Source organism: Parambassis ranga, chromosome 2 (assembly GCF_900634625.1).
Source record: "Parambassis ranga chromosome 2, fParRan2.1, whole genome shotgun sequence".
In the NCBI taxonomy this organism is placed as follows: Eukaryota; Metazoa; Chordata; class Actinopteri; family Ambassidae; genus Parambassis; species Parambassis ranga.
Window position 1 is genome coordinate 24,186,687 of NC_041023.1, and position 27,221 is coordinate 24,213,907.

The 27,221-nt window shown below is 43.1% G+C and overlaps 1 protein-coding gene across 6 annotated transcripts in view; it reads left to right on the top strand.

Annotated features, from left to right (window-relative positions):
- anks1b (ankyrin repeat and sterile alpha motif domain containing 1B) overlaps window positions 1-27,221 on the top strand; it is a 169,154-nt gene that overhangs the window by 66,807 nt on the left and 75,126 nt on the right. For 3 of the 6 annotated variants that reach the window (XM_028422409.1, XM_028422381.1, XM_028422373.1), the window contains exons 6-11: window positions 2,125-2,200; window positions 3,345-3,446; window positions 6,085-6,207; window positions 6,706-6,893; window positions 10,220-10,351; window positions 19,857-20,013. In XM_028422409.1, the coding sequence (XP_028278210.1) occupies window positions 2,125-2,200; window positions 3,345-3,446; window positions 6,085-6,207; window positions 6,706-6,893; window positions 10,220-10,351; window positions 19,857-20,013 (778 nt within the window). Of the gene's footprint in view, window positions 1-603; window positions 793-2,124; window positions 2,201-3,344; window positions 3,447-6,084; window positions 6,208-6,705; window positions 6,894-10,219; window positions 10,352-15,691; window positions 15,736-15,913; window positions 15,982-19,856; window positions 20,014-27,221 lie in introns of those variants that run through there. The other 3 variants (XM_028422391.1, XM_028422400.1, XM_028422395.1) reach the window with 3 other exon arrangements.

Below are 27,221 nucleotides of genomic sequence, written 5' to 3' on the forward strand. Positions count from 1 at the left end.
ACAGCAGAGTGTGCATGTGTGTGAGAGAGAGCGAGAGAGCAGGTCAGTAATTGAAGTCAAGCCATATAGGTCTGGTTGAGTTTGAATGAATAATTTATACAGGCAGCACACTTCCTCTCCCTCTCTTTCATAATAATGAAAGGAAAGCCCTATGAAGGCACATGTTGCTGGGTGGGCATGCTGCCAACACAAGGCAAAAACACACACAGTGTCTTTAAAAGCAGAGGCATTCAGGTACAGGGTGTAGCGTAGTTCACATGTGTACTGGAAGTGGTACAAACTGTGTCAGCCGTGTCGACAATATTTATTTATACAGTATGGATTTATTCAGTCAGACCCCAGAACATGGCTTAAACAAAAATGATAAAAGAGGTGTAAGCAGCATTGACTGCACTCAGACTCGTCTGCCTTTCAATTCCAGGAAACTCTCAAAGTGACAATCGCTTTCCTCGTGACATCACTGCTTAATTGTCGTGGGAAGTGGGACAGGAAGTGGTCCTAGAGGGGAAAGTCATGTGTATCAACAGAACAAGGGGTGGATCTCTTCCTGTGCTTCCTCCTCCTCCTCCTCCTCCTCTGTCTTGCATCGTGGGCAGAGCATCCATTCTGCAGGCTAGACTGAAACTTTTTCACGGAAACTCACAAACGCAGCCACTCATCTTTGGATTCACACCTACACCATCCTCCTGAGGGAGCCGGACTGTTGAACTTTGACCCCCTGCACCTGGCATACCTCTTCATTTCCCCACGTGGTGATGACACTTTTGTTTCAGGGGATACAGAAAGACCACAGTAAGTCAGAGGAACGGGGCCACACTGTGATGTGTTGCTGAATTTCCTGGCAGCGCACGTATCGGCAGACCTGGCTGTTGTCCAGATAATTTGTCTTCATTAAGGGCGCGAGATTCGCTCGGTCCAGGTTTTCATCTGTGTTATCAAGAAGCCAAGCATGAAGGGCTTTCAGCATACGTGTGTGTGTGAGAGTGTGTGTGCCTATTGTGCATGTTCTATGTGCATGAATGTGTGTGAGAAAGTTCAAGTGTTAAGAGTCCCAGGTGAGCATTGTTGCCCCCAGCAAGGTGTGCATAGCAGAATGTGCTATTAAGACATGTGAAAAGATCAAGTCACAGTCTGTTGTCTGCACATGTTTCTACACATGTAAAGGGAAGGAGAATTACAGTTTAGTTGATAAGTTTGCAGCTCTCTTTACATGCAGAAAGTTTGACATCCTTTGTGCTCCTGTGACCTGCACAGCTGGTCAACGTCACCGCATAGGAGATCTGTGACTTGCGACTCGTGAATGTCCGCCTGCCTCAGCTCCACCTTGTTGTATTGGGAGTGTTGATGGACTGTGACGCTGCCAACACCGTGCTCATCAGAGCCTGCCATCATATGTCATATCCACAGCAAACTCTGAGGTGGATGCTTAGAAAATGTTTCAGCAGGATTTCTTCACTGCCTGAAAAAGAAGCTCATCATCTGATGCTGTCTCTGTGTGACATCAGGAGCTGTGGATACTTTTAATTCTCCACACGGTGGCTGTAAATCTCCTTTTTTTTGTTGTAGTCTCGCCTCACTGCAGGGTGATTAAAAGGCCTGTTGTTGTTTTTTTTGTCTCTCCTGCGAGCTCCTCTTTTAAAATTGTCCTTGTCAGAGTAATTGTCTCTCTCATCATTGCTGATCTAAGATGAGACACTCACCAGGCAGTGCCCTCCCCACGCTAGTTTCCATGTGTTGCATCATATCTGTAATATCCCCATTAGACGGACTGGAGGCTGATACAGGCCAGCGCAGAGTGAGTGGGGAGAGATGTTTCCATACAGCCTCCTGCTGCTTGTGCGTAATGGTTTGACATTACACACTAGCAGGCCTCGTACAGTTTGCAGACGAGGGAATGTGACTTGTTTTAATCTCCCTGAATCTCTGTCGTTTAGCTGCCAGGGAGTAAGGGAGGTTGTATCAAATCACAATATTGCCTTTTTGCTCCCTTTTAATCCCCTCACTGTTCCTTTTTGTGCTCTCAATCCACATTTGTGTTTTTGATGTCTATTTTTTGTCTCTGATTTGAATTGTTAAAGTGACGGCATACAAACACACGCACGCTCTCTCTTCTTCTCTTTGTAGACCGAGAATGGCAGTGCCCTCCATGAGGCAGCTCTCTTTGGGAAGATGGATGTAGTTCGCCTTCTGCTTGACTCAGGTGGGTCTATAAATATATCTAGGCAAAACAAAAATATGTGTGTTTGCTTGTGTGAGTGTGTTTCCCCCGTTGTTTTTCTGATAACCTGCAGCGATGTGGTCCACATGTTTTGGTGTGTTTTTTCTTTCCAGACTGTGGGTTGAATTTGCCCTCAGGTGAACTTCAGGCATCTGTCTGCTACATGTCTCCACATCACTGGTGTTGTTGTTGTCATTGTTGTTGTGGTTCAGCTCATTCAGCAGGATGTGTGGCTCATTCTGATGATGTCATTTGGCTTGATAATCAAGTCAGAGGTTATGCTGACAATTTCTTTTCCTGTCTGTTGAGAAGTCGTATTTTGATAGTTTTCTTATTTTATTGTATAAACATTAAATGAAAATTGTGGGGAAAAGTCTGAAAAAGTTCAATAGCACATGATCAAATAAAAAAAACAAAACAGTTAGTAAAATCTAGTCCTGGACACTGCTCTCTTTTGACACCTCCCACCCCGCTTCCTTCACCACTTCCTGTTTCCTGCAGGACTTCCTTTGCGTGGCCATGTTCTTTTTGGCCTTGAGTTTAGTAACATCCTGGATTGTCACAGGACTCTGCAAGCATTGTTTGTAATGTCCATGTAGAGTGGGAGGTACAGGGGTTTCTTTAAATACAAAAGGATCCTTGGAAACTGTCTTTACATATTTTACATATTGAAAAGTTTTGTTATCAAGCTTCAAAGTGCAGGCTTAATCAACAGGTGCCTGCTTTATCACCTGTAAACACATGAGAGTGATATCAGTGTTCTTATCTAACTCTTGTCTGACTCTGTCTTGTAAAATGAACAAACAACTATTAAAAATAGTAGGAAGGAATAGTAGGAATAGGAAGGAAGGAAAATCTTGTAAAAATGTGCATCCAATAGATGTGTGTATATAAGTTTATGCACAGTGTTGGGTTTGTCAGCCAAAAATCAGGATTAAATCTAAAATGAATCTTCATAAACCAACACAATCCCACATTTACCCTACGCTGACTGCACCTTTGTGGATGCTGTGTTTACAGTGCCTCTCTGTCGGAGCTGAATTTAGCTTCCAGCAGGGTTTTAAGCAGGTTTTATTTGGTTACTGTTACTGGTGTTGAGGTCTGACCCTGCAAAACTGTGTTTCAGGTATCGACACCACTCTGAGAGACAGCCGGGGGAGAACCGCTCTGGAGATTCTGAGAGAGCATCCTGCACCCAAATCCCAGCAAATCACTGCTCTTATTCAAGGTAAGAAACACACACACGCTTAAAATCACATTTAGAAGAAATCCAGCAAAGAGACTGGCCTGGCTTTAGCTGAATGCGGTGCCACATTTCATACAGTAGGCAGTGTGACATTGTGGACATTGTCGTGATCCAATTCAGAAATCTTGTTTTTCAATGGGAAGTTTATCTTCCCATTTAGAAACAATGGGAGCTCCTGTGTGTGTTCAGCTGCTGCTATGGGAGAGTGTACTGTTGATGTTGATTTTCCTACAATACAGCTCTCTTCCCAATTCTCCTTTTGAGCTGGGATGTGAATAAGATGGTTATCAAAGGGCCTTTGGAATGTGCTGCAGATTTTTTGATTGATAAGTTCATGACCTAAGATAAAGTGTCAGCTAAGTAAAACTTAACCACAGTTCTTACGTTTACACACATTATCGAGCAGTCATGGATGTGGGCCCTTTCGTTGTAGTCGTCCAGAACATTGTCTATAGAAACATGACCCATCATGCCCTTCTTTAGGGTTTGGATTTTTGTTGAAAAGTGCTTAAATGTTGATAATGCTATTCCTTCACAACAAATAACTGAACGTTCTCTCAGTTCACTTCCTGATTCTTCTTTCTAGTTAGGAGGTGGTGGTGTGTACCTATGCTCAAAAATCCCTTGGGATCGGCCTCTTAAAATGGCAGATTGCCTCTTGACATGTTGTGTTTCTTCTCTAGCCTGAGAACTTTGGACACACTTCCTTCTCCTCCACCTGCCATTAAAATGCCTGTTGTTGCTCTCTTACTCCCTGCTGTGTTTTTGTGTGTAACCAGTGATTGTTAGTGTGAGTTTTCTCCGCAGTCTCAGGGGACCCAAAGATTCTCCATATTGCAAAAGACAGTGTTGTCCTGAGGTGATTATGACTTAGAGTTAGAACGCTGTAATCTGTGGCTTGGAGCTCTTCCCTATCTGTCATTGTGTAATCGGTGGGTCCATGTTTGGCATGTCATTACAGATGATTTAAAGAGAGTCAGATAAAGAGGAAACAGAAATGGAGAGGTACAGAAGGGACGAGAAGGAATGTGTCAGAGCCAAATTTACCACAAATCAGTCTCGACTAAGAGGCAAAGATAGAAGAGACCAAGACCTGCGGAATGTTAGAAAATAACAGATATAAAGCTGAGAGTAAACCCGGGAAAACACAGCGATGCAAAGGGAAGAGCCATTCAGATGGAGCAGCTAAATTTAGTCAGAATCTGCACAAATTTATAAACAAGCAGCAATGTCAAAAAGATGCTGCCTGGAAAATAGTCAAATATTGGAACTTCTTGCATCCAACTCTGAGACAAATTCAAAAAGATTCAGTGTGGGAACATGAGCAGCCCTCTTCCACCAAGACAACACTCCAACCCAAAAGTCCACAGTGTGGATGGCTGCCATCCAAGTATGTGGATTTGAACTACAACCACCCTGTTCACCTGATTTGGCACCTTCAGACTGCTGCCTCTTACACAAGATGAAGGAGGAGTTCAGTCACCATGTCGACAGCCTTGATGAACGTCCAGGACTGAGGGTGTAAATAAAGAAAATTTGGGATATCCAGGATGAGCCATCTCTGCTGTTAGCATCCTGAGCTGCTTATGGATGGACAGAGTTTGTGTAGACACACACTCATCTCACATTTTATTGTCAAAGTTCAGTTCAGTCGGGATCCGCAGCCACCAGAATCTAATCTTACTACAGCAGAGGTGGAAACAGAGATTTGGAGTGTGTGTGTGTGTGTGTGTGTGTGTGTGTGTGTGTGTGAAAGAGATGAAGACAGAGAGAGAAAGAGGACACAGCTGTGACTCGGTGAAAAGATCAGCTGCATGCCATTTCCTGTTGGAGAGGAGATGGAAAAGGACACACACACACAAAGAGCAAAAAGACCTGTCATTTACTGGATTGTACCAGCTGAGGGGCTTTCTGGTTGCCACAGGCACCTCATTATGAATAGACTCTCATTTGATTTACAGTGCACAATTCATCCTGCAGTTCAAATTAATAGCTCGCTTCTTGCAGCTGATTGTGTACCACAGAGCATTGCAGCAGTGTGGACACCAGGATTGATGTCTTCTGCTGAGAGCCTGCTGATAATCTGTCTGATATACATTTTCATGTAATCCCTGTGCATCCTAATCATTGAGCTAAATAGCAGCATTTACAGTAATGGAAATACACACATGCACAATTTGCTAATTTGACATTAAACAAGCTTCCTTTTTAGGACTCTACAGGGAATCTGCCACCTAATTTCACATTGTAAGCATGTTCGTGTGTGTATTTTTAGCTGCTGAATGCCTCATTTAAACACGCACACACACCTGAAGCCTCCTCCTCCTCCTCTTCCTCAGCATTCCCACATAATTTTCTCTCTTTTGCCTTTATGAACACTAGAGTGCAGATTGCAAAGTGAATTTGCGGTATGGAGAAAGGTGCGAATTGAACGCAGCACAAGCTGTTTACCATGATGATGGCCGAGCTATTATATTGATCCAGGAAAATGATGCTTGGATGTTTTTTTTTCTCCCTCCCTCCATCACATCGTCTTTCACTAAACTCCTGACCTACGTCCACTTCCTCTTGTCTTTTGTCATCCATCTTCTTAACCCCCTTTGTCTCCATGTCTCTGTAGAGTATATGATGGACGAGATGGAGAAGAGGAGCATTATGGAAGAACCCGTTCGCAAATGCCCGGTCCCTGCACCGCGGACCTCCGTCCCCTCACCCTCTGCTTCCCCTTCCCTCAGACACAAGAGTAAGTACACACAAACACAACTATTTAGGAGTGTTCCAGAGGATGTTTTTTATATTAAAGTTTATTGTTCAAAAAAATCTATCAGTGGGGCACAAGTATTACTTCCTCTCTGTGCAGCCATGCGGTATAGGCTGTCTAACACTGCCCCCTGTGTTGCAAACATGACATTACAACAAGAGAGGGCTGAGTTCCTGCAGATGTGTTCTCCCCTCTCTCACTTACTGTCAGCACATACCATAATTACCCTGATTGCCTTGGAGACTCCTGGAGGGAGGCACAGAAAGTGATTTGCACACTTTGCTCTTCAACACTCGCCTGAATCGACACACCAGCAGTACAGGAGGGAGACAGGAGGAGTTTTATTACCAAGTTCTGTCTCTCATTTTTAATATTATCAAAGAAATACAAGGAAAGAAAGTTTCGTGAACAGTCTGCACATCGATGCACTCTGAGGGGATGTTTGAAGTCTTTCTTCCTCCTCCTCCTTATTCTCCACAGATGACGCTGTGACAAGCGAGCTGTCCAAACTGCTCCACGAGATCAAAAAGTGCCGGGACAGGGACTACTCCTTTGAGGAGCTCTGCCACACCATCTCCTCCCACTCCATGGACAGCTGTGGCAGCGGACGGCTGTCTGATGAGGAGCGCCCGGATCGACCCAACGGCACTCTGACTCAAGTCAGCAAGGTACGTTTGTTACAGTTTGTGGCTGTTAACGTGATCATTTTTCTCCTCAGTTCGCTGCTGTCCCCCTTTTGCCTAATAACAGCACACATATATCATTTTTGTGGAAGTTTATGAATCCAGCAAAAACAGACAGTGGCACTGAGGTAATTTGTGCTAATGCATTACCGTAAATACTCGTCTCCTTGGGCTGGTGTTAAAACTTGCAAAGAAACTAATAAGATAAACGGCCGCTGTGCATGGATTTGTCTGGCAGAGATGAATGAGGAAAGCAACTGAATAAAACTTGACTTTTAAAACAGATAACTTTATAAAAACTAGATGCATGAATTTGCCTCTTGCGCCTTTGTGTCAGTCCCATGCAGCAACCTCCAGGGTTAAGACATTAAGCCTGTATCAATGGCCAACGCGCGCGCAAAACTTCCTATCTGAAAAATGTGTATATATATTGCTAATGTGTATTAACACATACCAACAAGACAAGACAAGACTACAACATTGGTTCCTATATAGGAAATAGGAAAATCCAGCAGATAGGAGGGTTTTGCACTTACTTATATTTGGACTTAGAATTCTGCATAATTATGGCCCTTAGCGTTTTGAGTGAATCATAGCACAAGTGACTTTTTTCTGCGATCACCCACCCACCTCAGCTCCACTCGCACTCCGCCTCTTCCTGTATTTGGAGTTTAGGTGGACTGTGCCTCCATGGCAGTATCAATGGTCTTACCCCCCCACAGGTGACACAAAACGGCTCTTCAGAAGCCTACAGGTGGCGTCGCGAGAGTTTTGTCCTTATCGACATAGTGTCTTTGGTCTGTCCTTACTGACTGCCTTTTGAGAAGCCTCATAGCTTTTTTGTCTGTTTAGACAAAGGCAAGCAATGTTATTATAGCTGCACAAAAAGGACCACATTTTGTAGTCCATATGTTGGACACAAACAAACTACTGTGTGAGCCAGCTCTGCGACATGTGACATTTTAAACACAGCCTAAAGGGTCCAGATATGCTACAGTTTTATGTGCTTTGTGTATTTAGACACTAGAGGGCAGTGTTAACCAGTCTGTAGCTGCTGAGCTGAGTTGAAACAGCTTCTCTGTTTGTTTACAGTTGTTATTTCTTGTGCACACTCTCTTTTTCTTTGCTCCCTTTCTTCTTCTTTGGTGCCTGAAGCTTTCTTGTGAGCCTACTTACATACACTCCTGTAGAAAAGGTTCAGCAGTTTATCAGGGGAAAACCGTCGACTTTTATCAGCATTTACTGACTGGAGAATCACAGCTGCAGTTTATTTCTACCAGCCGGCGCAGCATGACGAAGAGGCTCTGAGCTTTTTCAATTCCACCAGCCCAGGATGTAAGAAACAGGGGTCATCCGTCACATGGACCCACCCTCCCAACCAGCCTCCCTCCACCTGAGCCATTAGACCACACATCCTCCGACACACACAGAAATGCAGTTATGTGCCTTCATGCTGGTTTATTACAGCACGCCCACTCACACTTCTCTCCTCCTCGCTCACCTGTTGTAACACACCTCAGTGAAGGAAAGTACTGACACAGATCAATAAGTCACATTTTCTGTCTGTCATAAACTTAACATGATATTATGTTAAGGTATGTGCAGACCTGCTGATGCTTACACATACATGTCTGCACAATGAACACACACACCTCTCTACTCACTCAGTCTGTAATTATTCCAATTCAATTTATACCACACACACACACACACACACACACACACACACACACACACACACACGCACGCGCCTGACTCTCTCTCTCTCTCCCCCTCTAAGTACCAATTTGTATTCTATTACTGACATTCACAGTGTGTATGTGTGTTTATGGGCCCCCAGGCTACCGTCTGAACATGTGGCCGGGGCCATTAGTGTGTTATTCGATGTGTCTATTAGACATGAATAAAACATGCAAAAACCCACAACAGCGCTCAGTCACACACACAGACACACACTAAATATGAAGGTCGAATCTGATGTCTATTCTCCTCACTGGTTGATGATATTCACCATCCACCCATCCATCCATCCATCCAGTGAGTTAACGAGCCTCACATGTATTGCCATTTGTTTATCAACTCATAATTACCCAAATCTTTATCTGTCCCTTTAAGGCTTCCCCTTCGACAGCTAATGTAATATTGATCAGCGATGTGGTCCTTGGTGATGAATTATTCATGTTGTCCTTTGTATTGAACACTGGCTGATATCAGATGTTATTGTAAGGAATGGATGTTCGTCTATACAGTGGAGTCAGTGTGTGTATTATGTGCTATGTGGAGGACTGCAGTCCATTTTAGTTCAATCAATATTCCAGTGTTGCAAAGGGCCCTCTCTGCAATCTGGAGCCATCAGTGACCTTTCGCTTTCAGCCTCCATCTCCAGTCTGGCTGCTGTTCTTTTGCTCTTCCCATCTGTCTTTCCCTCCCTCACAAACTTCCTTTAGATTCACAGTTTACTTCTTTGCTTCGTTAACATGTTCCCTCCTCACCTTATTTTCTTTGCCCTCTCGCGTTCTGATTTTAGACCTCAGTTTTTAAAGATAATTACTCCATCATAATCAGACCGCCCTCAGTCCTCTGCACCTCCTCTTCCTCCTCCCGGTAATCTGCTGTACTGCATCAGCTGGGCTCTATCGGCCCTGTGACACCTCATGCCACAGAGCTCGACCTCACAGCTGTCCCCTGAGAGAGCCCCAGGAAAGGACATTGTTCTGCACCTTTCTCAGTAACTCAAGCTGAAGCTGAATACTGCAGCATTTTTGTGTCATGGAAGTTTCACTGTAATATAAACTTACATAATATCATCTAAACCATCTAATACATACAACATGTTGACACATATGTTAGCATGCTGTTGCTTGCTTGCCTCTAGCAGTCAGAGAGCATTAGCATTGATTCAGAGCCACGTTTGGCTCAGTCAGAATCCATCATTGCCATCCTTAGCTGTTAAATCCTCCACAGTTTTCACGCTGAACTTGGCTGACATTTAATGCGAGGCATGCAACTTATAGTGAGTTCCTATGTTGTTTAAAATTACTTCCTGCTACACTACCAGTAATAAAATGGTGAAGTTATAAGCCAAGACAACAGGCTTAAAGGCTTATTAATATGTGTGTTTCCTAGTAAACATATTTCTGTTTCATTTGTATGATTAAAAATTCTGCAAGGTTCACAAATATTAAAGCACTTTTTTATTTTAACTTTTTGCAGATTAATCGTCTTTCAGCAGATGAACTGTGACCTTCATACTTTTGCTTCCTTGTTTTAAGCTGTGAACCTGCTAATAGCGTTTTGATGTTTGCTCACAGCGGCCGACCCCGCCACTTGCTCCGACCATGGAGGAAGAGGAGGCAGAAAAGAGCTGCGGCCCCACCGGATTCTGGGAGGCGCTGACTCCCTGCAATGGCTGCCGCAACCTGGGCTTTTCTAGCCTATCACAGGTACACATGTCTAACAAGATGACACACATCTGAATAGAGTTTATGTTTACATGATCATATCACCTTCATAAATCTTGTTTAGCAGTGATTTGTTACATGATGCAGAGAAAAGCAGTACACACACACACACAGCTTCAATACAGTGAAATAACAGGCCTAGTGATGTTGCCATTGTTCTGAGTGAATACTTTCACTGGTTACCTTGGGAACAGAGTGAATGAGCCATCACTGGAGAGACTGGCTCTCCTGGCAGTTCTGGATGGTTCAGTTTCTTCTCTTCGGTGAATCTGAAAATGTCTCTCTGGCTTTTACCTTGCGAGGAGGACTCCTGAACCTTGAATGAATAACAATCATCTAAATGAATTGATGCAGTGAGATTACATGAAAGGGTAATCATCCCTGTGTGTGTGTACTTTTATTCCCGTACATGGAATAAAATTAGTGTGGCTTTGCTGCCCAAAACCTCAGGAAATCCTCAAGACTCAGCCCATCTCTCGCCTTCTTCCTGGTGTTGCAGCATTAGCTCTTCTTCTCCTTCCTTCCTGCCCCTGCAGCCGCACAAACTGTGATATAAGTGTGCTTAAGTGTGTGCAGATGAGAGTGTTTAGCGGTGAGATGAGGGCTGGCTCACACAGCAGGACATCTGACATTTACAACACAACAGACCCTCTGTCTTGTTCGCTGGCATCCCGCCTGACTGACTGGCACACTGCCTGGACACATTCGCACCTGTGTGTGTGTGTGTGTGCAAATATGTTGATGCCAAGACAAAAAAACCCTCTGTGCATGTAAGTTTAAATGTTTTAGTATGCGTGTGAGTGTGTTGGTATACACGGCATATTCAGTATCGACTTAGTGCGCGTACAGATTTCATCATCTTGACTTTGTGTGGGTGATTTTGTGAGTGTGTGTCAGTTTTAAAGATGAAGATGAGGGAGGAACAGTGTGGAGAGGAAAGAAAAAATTAGCTGTTATTGCATAATAAAGTTAGCACCGTGCATACATAAACATGTAGGCATCTCCTCTGAGGATGAATGAACCTGCAACCACCACCATTTCTGTCTCGCTCTTGTTATCATCTCTTAATTCCTCTTAATCCCATGTTCATCCTTCTCACACTCACTTTGTATCTCAGTAAAAGTGTGTTAATTGTCTGAGTTCCCTGTCAGTTAGTGACCAACAGGTCATAGAAACAGTCAAACGGGGTAAAGCCATCTAAAACTTTAAATCGTGACTCGTTTCTTAATTAAATTTACTGCAGTTACTGCTGGAGTTCCTCTAGTGGCCACCAGAGGGTGGCTTCAAAAGTGAGTGAGTGAATATAAAATTGGCATGTGTCGAATCCTTCTGTTACCATTTAATGAGTAACTGATATCAGTTTTTTAGAGACAGGTGTGTGTGTGGTCACCTCTTTTGCCCATTTTTGAATTAGGCAAGAATTAGCTGGAGTCATTGTTGTCCTGCTTTCTGTCACAAAGCTGCCACCGAGGCCAAAACTCAGCTGTGAGTTTGTTATAATGAACCAAAAATTAAACCTCTAAAGCAGCTTTAACAAGTGTAGACAGATGTCCCTAATAAATCAGTGCCAGTTTGTGTCGCTGCTTTGTGTATGTCCATGTGAGGGTGCACATGCCTGAGCAGGTGCATGCACAAATAGAGATTTTTTTTTTCACTGTGTGTGTGTCTGTGTGTACACAATCCACATGGTAGTATGTTGTATTAGATTATTCGGACAAACAGAGCGTGCTCTCTGTTTCAGGCTAATGAGTTTAGCATGTGATTGCTGTCTGCGGTTTGCGTTTATGCGTCCAGGCACACAAGGAAGCTTCCCTTGTTGAGAACGTTCGTCGCCAGCTACAAGTTTTCTTCACTGAATGATGCCAAATGTGGAGGTTTCCTCAGCGACATCGGCTTTAAAACACAAGTTCACACCTCACCTGTAACAAGCTTGAATCTTATCTAAATAAAAAAAAGGAAAAGAAAGCTAATGAGTGAGGTCGGTAGGGTTGCCAGGCAACACAGAAATTCATGAGATGTCAGGCGTGGGATGTCCACCATTGACAAATCTCAGTCTCAATCAGCACAGGTGCGTCAGAAGGCTACACACTCACACACACACACACTCTTGCATGTCAGCCTTCCCTGCCCGTCTCCCAGCTTCATTCCTCTTATTTCTCCATCTGTTTTTTCTCCACACTTTTCTGGCTCCTTTCTGACATTTCTCAGTTTTCCTTCCTCGTGTAGGTAGCTGCCAACCTTTAATGTTCACAGCTCAGGCAGTGCCTGGGAGCTAAAAGGTGGGGGAGGCGCAGGTCTGTGTCGCACAGGTGAAGATCAGAAACCTATGAAGATGTTAAGAACATGACAGGAAGATGTTTCTGAGAGGGGCAGAGGTTATGTGGAGAGCTTCAGATGAAGCAGCAGTTTTTTCATTTTACTGTTTAACACCTAATTTAAATAGGTCAGTGTTGCTGAGCATTGGGATGTGTAACGTGTGTGAGCCAACATGGCTGCACTCTGCGTGGTGTTTCTGCAGAAGTGGTTTTAGGTTAAGCTGTGTCCCAACTCAGCAGGCCGATTGCATCACCATGGCACCATCACAACGCCGCCCTGTTTTGAAGACTCATTCACGATGCGTCAGGTGGATTCTCAGCTGCCCATCATATCCCAGAATTTACTGCATGCCAATGGCTGGATTCTCTCAGACTCTTAGAACTAGTTACATCTAAAGAGCACACGTTTGAAGGTAAATATCATATAATCATTTATAATAATCATTTAATCATTTATATATATTTATATATATTTATATATATATATATATATATATATATATATATATATATATATATATATATATATATATATATATATATATATATATATTTATATATATCAGCAGCAGGTTGCTAGGCAACAGGAGTAGCACATCACAATAAACAGAGTGTAAGTGTATCAACCAGTTTGTTGGGATTTTAACATGGAGGTCTATGAGGACAGACTGGCAGCCTGTCCAGTGTGAACCCCCCCCCCTGATTATACCTGGGACAGACCTCAGCCCAAGTGGCACCTTAAGGAACTGCAGCTTTGGACACTTTGAGTCCATGATTGAGCCACTTTTTATCTATTTTATAAGATAAAATCCCAAACGTGATGCTTTCAGCTCTTCAGATGTGTGGAATCGATTGATTGTTCTGATCTTTAATGTAATTATGGAGCAAGTTAGAATCTGTCCTCTTTTCTGTCTTCTGTCGTGTCAAACAAAAGTTATTAATCAAGAAAAATAATTAGCTGACCAACTGATCAAATACGTGTTTGTTGCCGCTCTAGTTGAGACTTCTAACAGCTCACAAAAATCCTCAGTGTTTGTTGTGGTGAGAAGTGTGTGTGTTTGTGTGTTTGTGTGTGTGTGAGAGAGAGAACAAATGTGTTCCTGTAGGATGTCTTTGTTCTTTGTGGATTCTATTTTTATGTTAATTATTATGCATTTAATTAACAAACACACTCTATCATGTCCCTGAGATAAAATAGGTGCGCACACACTAATAAACTGCCCTGTTGCTGTGTGTGCATGTTTGTGTGCGTCTGTGTGTCTCGTCTAACATCCTGGTTGTGATGAGATATCTCGAGGTAAACAGGAAAAGACCGAAGAATGAGGAATAGAAGCTCAAAGACAGGCAGGAGGAAGTCAGCCCTACATGTTACAACAGTGTGTTTGAGTCTGTTTAAACTAGTATTTCAAGGATTAACCCACATTCTCACACACACACACACAGGTGACAGAGTGAGGTAGAGGGGTGTTTGATTTGTTTAAAAATGCAGGAAGAGGTCTTCATGTTTAAACAGAGATGAGTGATAAGTCTCTGTATGAGATGTGAGACCCAGTTTTCTTCAGACTACATCTGCAGCATGAAACAGACATTTCAGGCACCCAAGTTGCTTCTCCAAAACTTCCCTCCAAACTTGTGGTCAAACACAGTGTAGGTGGAGGTCACACAGCAACAGATCTTTGTCAGCAGCCCCTGGCTGCTCGATGTGTCCGAAGCCACAGTTTGAGCTCTGTTCAATACAGCAGCCATGATGGGGGACTGTGAAGGGTGTTATTTTCAGAAGAGTGAGTGTCGGCGTCCCTTGGGTGGCTCAGCTAGCTGATTTCTGTGGGATTATCCAGGCATGGAGGGAAATCCAATCCTGCAAGGCGATCCCTGCTCGCTGCTCTGAGCGACCTGCACGTCTTTCTCTTCACTCCTCTTCACACTTCACACAGTTCTCTCTCTGTACCTCACCTCATTTATTTTCCTGGCACGATCCACTTCATCTCTCTCCATACTCCAACACTTGTTCAAACGGTTCAGACTTTTTGCTTTGTTGGAAAGTTGGAGGGAAACGGGAAGTCTGAATGTCCAAACCTTAGATTAGCTCTTCAGTTAAATGAACATTAGCGTGTATGATGATAAACCCTCCTTGACATTAGCTGTAATTGCTTCATTTTCTGTGTTTTGGTCATTACTTTGGTCTTCACTGCTGTCCTCTCCTGATTTCACCTCTCTCTCTCTCTCTCTCTCTATCTACACTCACTGAGGGTCCATTGTCCTCTCTGGTGTCCACCCCTCCCTTTTCTCTCTAATCAAATTGTCTCCATGAGGAAATGCCAGCAAATTATAGCCTCTATTCATATCTGATGGCCTATGAACCCTGTATACAGTGTGTAAGGCAGTGGGCTGGGCTGTCACTGTTAGCAGCGTTGGGCTAGAGACGGAATTTAAGACACGTGTTTAAGAAACGTGTCTTAAATTCCGTATCTTAAATTCCGAGTCTTGAATTCCGAGTGACTCCTGATGTAGATTTGGGTGGAAAAGTGGAAAACGTCTGCACATAAGCTCTCACATGACCACACATGCGTCCTCTGCAGGCAGACACGTACTAACAACACACTCTCTGCCGCACAGATATAATCACAAACCGGTCACATGTGCAGGCACCTATCACACACTCAGACGTTTAATCTGGCCTCTGCAGTTGGACAGGAGCTGCATACGACCTGCTAATTAGTGGCCTGAGGAGGCCTCTGTTTGTGTGTTCCCTTCCTGTTCAGCTCAGACACAAGTTTCTCTGTGTCCTATCTCTGCCCTAAAAGATAGAGAGGGAGAGGGAGAAGGGAGGGAAATGACTGAAGACCAAGTGTTTGTTTGCTGGAAGCACCGCTCATGTTGTGCAGCCTTTTTGATGCTTAAGCTTTCTGACCGCTGCATGCTCAAGCAGGAAGAGAAGCGAGGATCCCATCAAAATATTAGGCAGCTAAACCTGCTGTCACACTGCTGGATTAGTCTCCACATTCAGGGACTCCTCAGCACAGCCTGACCTGCTTGAGATTGAGTTCACAGGTGAGGGAAGTGCTGCTATTTTATTTCTTGTCTTCTTTTTGAGACATCCAGCATGCTGCCTCTTGGTTCTGTGTGTTTTTCCTACATTCTGTGTGTGTGTGTGTGTGTGTGAGAGGAAATCCCTGCTCCTAACTCACTGCACTCCCACTTCCGCTGCTTCCCTTCCTCAGTACGAGCTCATTTTCCTCTTCCCGCTCTTGTCTCATGCTCATCTCCTTGGGATTCACTGACACGAAAATTCAAAAAGTAAGTGCAGAGCCTGGATCCTGCCGTCCTTTTGATCTACCTGTGTTTTCCTCTCCTGTCTCTTTGAGCTGTCTGTCTCTGGCTTTATCCCAGGCAGGACGGGGGTTGTTATCCCTGTCAGCTTTGGCCTCTTTCAGTCGCGTTGTTTCTTCCTATCAGACCCACTTCTTTATATTTGTCCTCCCTGTGGACAGTCCTGAGGAGCCTCTTTCCAGGGCTTCTTCTGTCTGGTGCCATTTCTTCAGCTCAACTTTTGATTAACTCTCCTGTACTTGTGGCGTTTTAAACCTTTATATTTTTCTTGCTAATTATTTTCTGTAATGAAATCAGACTTAGTTAATGATGAAAAATCTGGGAGTCTCTTTTACCAGAACTGATTTTCAGTCCTGATCCTGTTTTAAGAAAAACAACTGCCCTCTCTCTCAGCATCGTGCCACAGAGCAATCCAGAGTATTTCCTGTCAAATCTGACCCGATGACACACTCTGGACGGTGATCATGTTGTCCTCCACCCTTTATTTATACTAGAAGCTGTCTACTTACCCTAACTGTAGGAGTGATAACAGCATGTTGATTCTAGGCTCTCAGATCAAACAGCATATTTTCGTTTCAAGGTCTGAGACTCTTTTCAAGTCCCTAACGGACTGATCTGATGTGTGGGGAACCTTTGAATCCTTCATTCAGAGAATTTTCAATAACGCTTTGTGTGTGTGTATGTGTGCACAGTTATATTGAAGTTGCACAGGAAGAAGGCTTGTCTGCCCTCTGAAGCGTCCATCTAGACTTTGAAAACCAGCAACTTGGTTTTTAACACAAGAAGTCTACAGCTGAGCCACATCGCCTTGCGCATCAACCTCCAGGGCTAAGAAAAGACATCCATGTGGTGGAAGTGTCAAGGGCGGGGGGGCTGTCAAGAAGCAAGAGGCATGGTACACCCTGGACAGAGTGACAGTCTATGGCGGAGACTTGTCAATGAACCAAACATGAGTAAGAGCATCTTTAAAATGCATCTAGACATCACAAATGGGTCCATGTAAAAGCTTCTAAAAACTGGTTTCTTGCATCAACTTTAAGGCAAGTGTGTCCAGTGGTTGCCATGGTAACCAGATAATCAGTGTTCTTCAGAATGTTACCGCTGGATGGTGTTTCTTCCTGTTCTGCTCTTCTTGGTGGCACCTCAGAACACTTGTGTCTGAGAACAGCGGTGCTAGGCTTTACATAGCTCGATAGTTTTTTTTTCCTATTCCTTTTCCCTAAGTTTTGGTTCTCATTATGTCGGTTCTGAAATGAGAAGTGAACGAGCAGTGACTCCAGAATGCTTTACTCATAATGCTTTCAACCTTCAGCTCTGTGAGCGAAGTCTAACCAGGCTGTCACATCAAATCAGTGTCAGCCGAGGACAGGGCCACCTGTGGAGTGAAGGCACAGGAGACTGACTGGATCTCCATTAGCTGGTAATGGCAGTCTAATTGAGTGCTGATGGAGAAAGAAAAGGGAGGGGTAGGGGTGTTGGGTGGGGGAGCAGAGAGGCGGCTTTGCGTTTTTTCGGCCTTTTAATAAAGTGCTGTGTGAAATAAACCTTAGATTGAGTGCAGAGTTGGTGAGCGAGACAAATCATCAAGGGACTGATTGCTCTATCAGCCAGGATGATTAATCCGTTTCGAGCGTGCTCAGTGTGTGATTGATGGCCTGGTGCAATGTGGGTAATGTAGTAGCAGATGATGACAAGAAGAGTAATGGCTGTTGAATGAGGCTGGGAGAAGGGCGAATGATGAAGTCATGGTGTTGAAGGAGAAATAGACTTGGGAACACACACACAACTTGTCACTATGGTGACAAGTTCAGCGCTGATCCCATTAGGAAGGCTACAACAAGGGGGCTGGTTGCCAAGTGACTCTCCAGAAACGATGATGGAGTGTTGCCTTGTGGGTAAAAGACAGACATGCAGAGGATGCATGGCTGGAGAAGAATGTTTTGTGTTTTTGGCTGAGATGATGCTGACCTTCTGTAACCTTTTTCCTCGCTTCACAAAACTCACTTATTTTCAATTCCTCATCGGTACACATCTGCCTCTGAGAGAAGGGACCTTTTGGGCTTCAGCTCTCTCTCCTTGAGTCCTCAGGGGCTCAACCTTTTCACCGAAGCTGTAACAAAGTCTGAACATACTCCCAAAGAAACAGACACAAGTCTGGATTAGGCTTCTTCATAATGCTGCACGTTCCGTTTAGTTAAAAAACAAAGCACATGTGTTTTTATTTAATATGCAAACTACAAATCAGCATTTGACAGTTTATTTATACAAACAAACAGCAGCAGCTGTACATGAGAAAAGTGACTGAAGAGCATCCTTCTCATTAACAGTTTGAACTTTTCTGGTCAGAAGCAGAGGTTCACAGGGGAGATAAGAAGAGTCTTTCTCCTGGTAACCCTTCAAACAAACTGGACTCGTTCAGTCTTCTTCTAATTGTGCTGTCACGTTAACACTGAGCATGCTCAGTGAGGCCTGTAGGCTCTGACATGTAGCTCTTGGGTTTCTTTTGTGTTTTTCTGATCATTGGGCTACTCCTGTGAAGACTGACAGCGGTCTTGTAAATAATCTTTCTCACCGTTAAATTTCAAATAGTTTGAAATGGTTTTATAACACTTTCCAGATTGATGTGCAGCAGCAGTTGCTTCTCTAATACCACTGTTTATGACGCCTTAATGCTGCAGAGCAGCAAAACGTCTGCTTTTATGGAGGTCTGCACAGCTGCATCTGAGGTTGTATTTGCTTAATTTGCTTAATTCTAAGACACCACTATGAGCAGATGAATTAAAAAAAACTTTTGAACATGACTCTAGTAGCTGACTCCCCCTCTGGCTGTGTGCAGAAGAGCATGAAAAGTCTGCTGCTCAGGGTGAAACTTACAACCATAAAACAGAGAAAATCACAGGGAAACCTGTTGCAGAAGGGTCAATTTTGCTTTTTAATGTTTGTTTGGGGCAATGAAAGTGTCTGTTACAACACAAACTATCATCTTTCCTCATCAGTGAAAAATTAAAAAAAAAATATGTTGAGTTCTGAAGTGTTGTCTCCTTTTCTGAGCTCTATCATATCCAATGAGGGATTTATTTTAGTGTAACTTATCTTGTCACCATTTTTCCACACACTTTTATGGCCTTTATTTACCAAACTATTTTAGAAAAAATGATTCTAGCTGGAAACAAAATAGTGTGAGCACTTTAAGCTCATTTTTAGTTTTATTTTGTTCTTTTTCTTAATCTGTTCACACCATGTGATGAGACCCTGAAGCTTTTTGTACCAACAAACATCAACAGCCACCTCTTTCATTTGAGTTAATACATTGAACGTTAAAATATGAAATACAAAGGTGTTATACCTTTGTATTTCATATTTTAACGTTGTAGATTTAAAAACATGACATGAATTTACCTCGTTCCATATTCATAACAATTATTTTTATTTATTATGCTCATTTATACAGAGACTCCAGGAAAACCACGTTGTTGCCAGTACTCTCAGAGACAGTGTATTTAAAAGCTGAATAGATCATTTAATGGAGTCTCTGCCTGTCTATACTGCTCATAAAATCAAAAATAACTCTTTGGCTCCGTCTCTGCGGTGCACTTTCCAAACACTGTTCATTAACATAATACATCATGTATGGGTCTATTGGAGGGGATAATAGGCCAGTATGGCTGGAGTGTATAATTAATAATGTAATTAGTGGTGTGTTTGTGTTTAGCTCAGTGAATGGAGAGCTGTAGTTCCCATTGGAGTCATTCATATGTAAAAAAACAAAAAACATAATTATGGTGGTGGGAAAGAAAAGCAGCCATCAGATTGTTAAGTTTTTCTTTTTTTCCCTCCCTCAGGATTCAAAGCGCTCAGCTGACATCGTCACCTCTCCATCGCTGGATGTTTTCCTCCCAGAGGACGAGGACAACCCGTACGAGTCTGTGACCACCGCTGTCACACGCAAACCCTGCTCCCTCGATATCAACCACCGGCTCGACGCCTGTCCACGCAATGGTAGGACTGAAGCTTGTTTTTTACAAAGTTGAAACATATGGTGCGTTCTAGTGTGATTGTGTGTCCCGCTGTTGTGATGATCGCGACTTCAGGGAACAAATGAGCCACCTGAAAGCAAACATATTGTCTGTTGGACATTAGCACGCGTTTTATGGCAGTACACAGGTGTGGAAATCGTGGGAGAGCGTGAGAGCAGCATTGTTTGGGATGCACACACTGCGCAGTTTGAGCCTAGATGGTTTTTCTTTATTGGTTTAGAGGAGGTAGGGTGTGTGTACACTTCAGATGTTTGTCTAGTTCACATCACAAACAGAATTTCTAATACCCTCCCACTTTATGTGTCTGACTATGAGCTGATAGAAGAGCCGATACAGACACTTCGTTTACTTCACTGGACCGTCTCTCCAGAGTTACTTTAGCTAATCAGTTACTTTAGCTAACGAGATCTGATGGTAGTCCTTCAGTTGAGGGGCATTGTGGGTAAGAGGCATCAGGTTTTGTCAATGGTATAAAAAGATAATGTCTTTGAGTACAGCTGTGTTGATTTAACAGTCCATTGTGAGCCTGTCAGAGGTGTAGAGCTAAATCAGTGAAGACAGAATGGATTTTTTGGCCATTTGGGGCACATCAGAAAAGTTGTAAACGTGAGCAAACAGTTGCTTAAAGACATTCTGCTTAGAGTCTCTCTGGCTGCTAACATTCACACACTTGTTTGTTCAGTTTTGGTTTCATTCCAAGAGGGTGTCTGTCTGTCGTCTGTAACGCCAGTTAATTGCTAAACAATGACTGTTACACAACAAAATGATTGAAAATCATCGCTTTGTACGGCGGAGCAGAATGATAGGGTTGATGAATTTGTTACTATGAGCGTTATTTTTCATGTGCACAGATCAGTTCCTGCTGGAATATAAATCCTGTCCCCACCAGGATACATACAGCCATTTATTCCGGACACCTTCAAGTTTTGTAGATTTAGCATGAGCTAATCCTCCAGCCTCTGACCTTTTTCGGCCGATTCTGTTTGCTCATCACTTGTTTGGTCTGCGGCGTTATGCTTAGACACCCACGACAACAAACACCCACGATGCTTTTCTTCCTCTTTTCCACTGGGCTCCCATAGCAATGCTACACACTGCAGGTTGTCATGGCAACTGCATCACCGGCTGGTGAGTCACCTGTATGTTGCCATGGGAACTGCCTTGCTAGTGACAACCCCCCCCATCCATGTGTCCCTCCAGGATGTCCTCCGTCCACCTCTAGAAAAAAAGAAAAGGAGAGAGAGGGTGGTGTTTGTGTGTTTATCCCATGTTGCATTGTTGCATCTTGCCTGTGACTGACTGACTGCAGTATAGTGGAGAGTTGAACTGTCAATATGGAGTCTAGATTGTGTGTGTGTGAGCTGAGAGGTTAGTTGCTTTGGGTCAAAGAGTCCTTTTTGCTGGAAAATTGCTTCACTGACGTAAGCGAGGCAGTGTGGGTGGTGTTTGTTCTCCGCTGCTACCTGACCAGATGAGAGTTGAGGCAGAACTCCCTACATGTTATTGGCAGAAATGACACGATGCCTGACAGGCTGCAGAGAGACAGAAAAACCGAGGCAGATTATACATTCTGTTGAATAAAGTTGGGGGGTGCTCAGGCTGAGCCTTTTACATGAATGTGTCTCTGTGACGCAGCAGGAGGGAAAATCCTGGATTCCTGCTTTGAGTCCAGTCACATGTCAGCCTAATTGGACATGGGTGTGAGTCAGGCTCCCTCTTTATCTGCCTCTGAGAGGAAGGATGTGATGATGAAGGAACATGTGGGGAAGAAGGATTGAGGAGAGGAAGAGAGAAAGAGAGAGACAGAGAGAGACTTGCTGCATTACACTGTAAAAAATGACACTTCTTAATAAGTGAGCTGTTGTTCTGTGTATGTGGGCAAATGTTACATTGTGCAAATAAAAGAGACAATTACATGCTCTTGCAATGCAAATCAGCAGGAGAGAAGGAAAAGGGTTTACAGCGAGTTAAATCAGCTCAGTACTTAGTGAGATCACAGGCTTCAAGTTATGAATGACAGCAGTCAATAGAATCAATCAGCGTGGGCATGTTCAGTGATCTGAAGGGTTAAATACACCTATGGCTGCATTTTAACAATCCGTGCAGAGGTTTCTGTGTAACAACGAGTTGGGTTTGATTATCGTTTATTATCATCTGAATCTTCTAAATATGGGTGTTTATCAACCTTTAGCAGCTGATACGCAGACCAAAAGATGAGAATTGGGTCAAACATACATTTGTAGAACCTTTATTTTGAACGTTTTTTTGCTGAAGAATAAAAAATCTGCGATAAAAATCCAAACAAAGTGATAACTGTGCATTGTAGCTCAAAATCATAAATCTGACTGACCTTTCCGGTCTCTGTCCACAATCGTAGAGCTCTTTCTGCTGGCATCACCACATGCATGTTATACTGCCCTTTAGTTTGAATGTGTGACTGATGGATGATTCAGCTGGACATTTTTTGCAGTGTAAGTCCCATCTCATACCCACCTGTCCTGTGCTGCTGGCTGGTTGCCTGCAGGTGTGGGCTGCTGCATTCCCACAGATGAGGAGTCGCTCTCTGTAGCTCCAAACAGTCAGAGCAGCTTTATCAAAACCCATCTGCTCACTGTCACCCAGCTGAGCCACTACACAAACGCCGGGGAACTGTTGTCACTGAAACCGACACCCCAAACAAATTCATGTCTTGGCTTTGTGGACGTCTCACTCCTTGCTGCGTCTCTTTGCATTCTGCCTCTGTCTTTCTGTTCTCTATGACACCTGCAGCTGTTGTCCAGAGATTCTCTTTGACCCGTTAGAAGCTTCAGAACTGCCTTTGTTGCTGTGGAATGTTATCACATCGCACCACACGTCCCTCTGACGGGACAACTGTCATTTCTGACAGAGAATAAATGGAATTCTTTTCTTTTGAATGCACTGAACACTAAATACAGACTCGTGCCATAATCCCACTACTCAACGAGTCCTCAGGCACTCATTTTGTACATTCAGTTTGGATTATACTTCCTGAACTGGATGGATTCCTTTCTGATAGAATTTCATTTGTTACAAATGAGGAAATCCACTTTCTGCTTTAATGTGCGTTCATTTCGTGTTTGTGGAGACAGAGCTAAATATATTAACTAATCCAGGTATGTGATCAGGGACATTGTTGCACATACCCAACATTCACAAATACAGTGGGGTGAGGTGACGTGGACTCCAGACTGCTGGGTGACAGTCTGCTGCAGGGTCTCCATCTGACCACTGCTCCATATGACCTGGACTTTTGAGGCTCAGTTGATGTTGGGACTAGGGATGCAAACAATTTATCATTTATCGATTAATTGTTGATAAGAATTTGCTTGAATAAATGAAATTAGTTGCCGGCAGTATTTCTTTGATATGTAGTGGTGGATAATTTTCGGAAACTGCCTCAGTTCTGCTTGGCATGTCTTTTCTGTCTTTACATGGTTGTTTCCTTGACAGATGTGTTAAATGTCATTATTTGTGTGTTTTAAGGTGGTCCTTACCCCTGTTTTTTAATGGCTAACCTTTACAAGTAGGTCTTTTAGGCCAAATTTAAATTGAGATTTAAAACTAGAGTTAACAAAGAGGGAAAGCCTGGCTATGCTCTGGGACTCATCCACGTCTAAAATCAGACTTTGGCTGCTTTATGCACCTCATGATAAGATGACATTAGCCGATACGATCATATGTTCTGTTAACAGTTTTATCTGGCGGGTGTTTTATTTGCTGTTTTTTGTGAGGATGTGTGCTGGTCATTATGCAGCTGGAAAAAAAACCTAATTAATGATCATTTCCTATTGACCTGAATGTCAGATGTGAAAACACAATAATAGCACAGATTCAGGCATATTCTTGTAACACTGCACTGTTTTACATCTACTATTATTTTTGCACACTCTGGCTGCAGATTTTTAAAGTAGCCCGCAGTTTAATTTCCATTGAAAGTTTCCAGGTCATCCACTGCAGGGACTCTTTATTGCATATTCATCACGGTTGGTCAGGCATCCTCCACCCAAACCCACTGTACACTTTAAAGCAGAAGGTTGCTGTGCTGACATCCTGAAGCACTGCAGGAAAAACGAGGAGGGAGTAGCAGCAGTAGAAGCAGACAGAAAGCTCAGAGCTCTGCAGAGCACAAGAGCCTCTTTACTGCTATCGACGGACTCCTCCTGAGATAAACACACACTTGTCTTCAGCTGGTAAACAAGCCGCTACTGACGTGTTCAACATGAAACTACATACCTGTTAGAGTGTGATGACTATCATCATCACCTAATTTATATCACTTTTTTCTGTGTGCTTGACTTTCTATATTTGCTTTCATGTTCTTAAATTAAAGGTTCTTGCATGTCCAGACCTCTTAAGGTGCTCGTTTCATCTCTTATAATAGGTCTGAACTTGTGCACAGCAAATCAAGGTAGTTAATAAGCTTAATCACTGTGTTCATTTTCATTAGCTGCCGCCTGGATTAACTTAGACAGAGAGGGAGCAGTAACATGCCTCATGTATGAATGAGTTCAGAAATGCCTTCATCTGATCGGTCATGAGAAGAGGCCACAGACTTTAGGTTTCTGAGTTTTTCCCACATTACCCTCACTTGTTTATTGTGGATAAACCTGATTGTGATGTTGCAGTGTCTTGATCCATTTGTTTCATTTTGCCGGTGCCGGAGGCTTAGAGTGGCTAATGGCAGCATGCAGCAGCTCCAGGGCTTTACCATTAAAAGGGTCGAGGCCCATTGACTCGTCGAAAGAGAGGCAATAGAGTCGTCCTCTTTTTTTTGACAGCCAGAGGAGGTCCCTGTGGACAATCAATGTTTCTGGTTCTTTTTTGTGCAGACAAACACACAAAGGTATCGTCTAAATCCTCTTTATCTGCTCTAAAGCTGCAACAGTTAGCCTGAATGGACGTTTGAAATAGAACATATCATTTTCAGGACATTTTCCATTCAAATGTCACAATACACTGATTGATTAATCATCATTGATAATATGCAGTATAGTAGACTGCAGCATTAAGAGTTTCCATCTTTATAACTGAAAACAGACCAGCAGGATGCAAAAGGTGCACATGTTGTCTCTTTGCTCACTCTGTGTCGGAGGCTCGGACTCTGTACTCTGTAGAGGCCTTAACCACTTTTTGGCAGGTGGGAAATGCAGTTCATGAGGTGTTTATGAGGTGTATTGACCCTTTAAAGGTTTTGTAGGAAATCAGCTTTTTGGCAGGCGATCACTTTCATGATTGAGGAGCATCCTCATCCTCAGACTCTGAACCCCATCAGTCCGGCTGCACTGTCCTCTCCATTGCCCGAAGCGTGCAGCTTTCTGTCCAGTTTGCTGACATGGCTTTGATCAAAGATTTTGTATTGATGGTAAGAGCTCTTATTGATAGTAAGAGACGGCCCACGCAAACTAAAAATAGAAAGAAAGAAAAATAGAGTGAGTGGTTATACCGCATGAGTGTGGACACGTCTATAGCAGCACTGCCGTCGGGTCACAGGTTCAACACACTACCCTCTGTTTTAACTGGTAGAAATGTGTGGTTGATTTGTTTGTGTGTTATAAATAATTGTTCAACTGCTTTCATAAGGAGGGAAATCTGCTACATCTACTTTGTACTAATAGCCAGTGAGTCTGTAATTTTCTTTCCCCTCCCGTCCTGTGCTCACGCCCCCCTGGGAGAGTGACTGTGCCACCGTCACCTCTACACTAAGCTGTGCGGCTGGCCTTGGATGTACAGACACACAACTGTGTGAGTTGTGTAAATCCAGACTCTCTCATGGGGACTGAGTGGAGCCATATGTGCTTGGCATGCAAAAAAATAAAAATAAAAATAAAATCCTGTGAAACATTTTAAAGCATTTCAAAGCTTTACATTTTCCCAGAGGCTCTTTGTCACAGCTTCGCACACACACGCAGCCTCAACATATGGCGGCGAACAGGTGTACTACCCTGCAGTTGTTACATAGATGCTCACACATGCGAGGCCGGTTCTAGGCAGGGGCAAGAGGGGGCAGTGCCCCCTCAAATAAATGTCTTGCCCCCTCAAATCAAATTTTTAGAAGTTGAGAAAGCACATGTTAATATACTCACAAAATTAATATATTACGTATTGACAAAAATCATCTGTAGCGGAAAAATCTGACAAGAAGGGGCACTTTTTATTAGCATTCCGTCGTGTCTGTCCGTGTGTATTCACAGGCTGCAGCGCACACACACAAACCCTGAGCCCTGAGTAAATCCAATCAGCGTCCATATGCAAATGAGTCAACACGTAGTCTAACGGTGTAGTGACAGGTTTCAGTGTGGTTACGGAGAGGAAAGACATAGGAGAAGCTGCACACACGCAACACCGGTTCAACACTTTGCCACAATTCACCACAACACTAAGCATGCTTATGTATACAACGTGCTATCAGGCCTACCACTACTCATAATAATAATATTATCAACATTATATTAACATAGTATTAATATTAATATCATTAATAATAATAATAGTGTTGATGATTGGGGGCCTTTCCAGTGTTAAATGTTCTTTAGAAATTAAAGTTTATTAATCTTTGAAAGGGTGTACTTGCATTATATGTCATTATTATATTAGTTGAACATGGTCTCAAAACGACAATGTTATCGCAATAATTTCTCTTGGCAATTAATCACCCAGCAAAATCTGTTATCGTGACAGGCCTGTTCATTACATGATCTATAGCCTATCTGCTGTGCTTTATATATTTTAGTGTTACTTTTATTCATAAGACTACCTTTTAGTTTTGTAAACTTAAACTTACTTTAGATTAAATGGTTTTGAGAATGAGACCATCCAGATAAATGTGTTGTTGATTAATAAAATCTGGATTAAGGATATTTTACTTTACTTTTTTTGTTTTCACCTGAGGGATCCACCTTATAGTGGTCAGGGGGATTGCGTGCCTCAGTGCTATACCAGCAGAGGCTTAGTCTTCAGGTGGGACTCACAAGTTGGACAGGTCTGAAGATAAAGGCCTGACAAAGTGCAATCCACTTCTCCAGGCTGGCTTTGGACACAGCTAACAACCCAATTCAGCAAGGAAAATACTGTCACTATAAGACCAGTAGAAAAAATTGTTTTAACATGAAGTGTACACATGATGCCCCCTTCACATTTCTGACTGCCCCC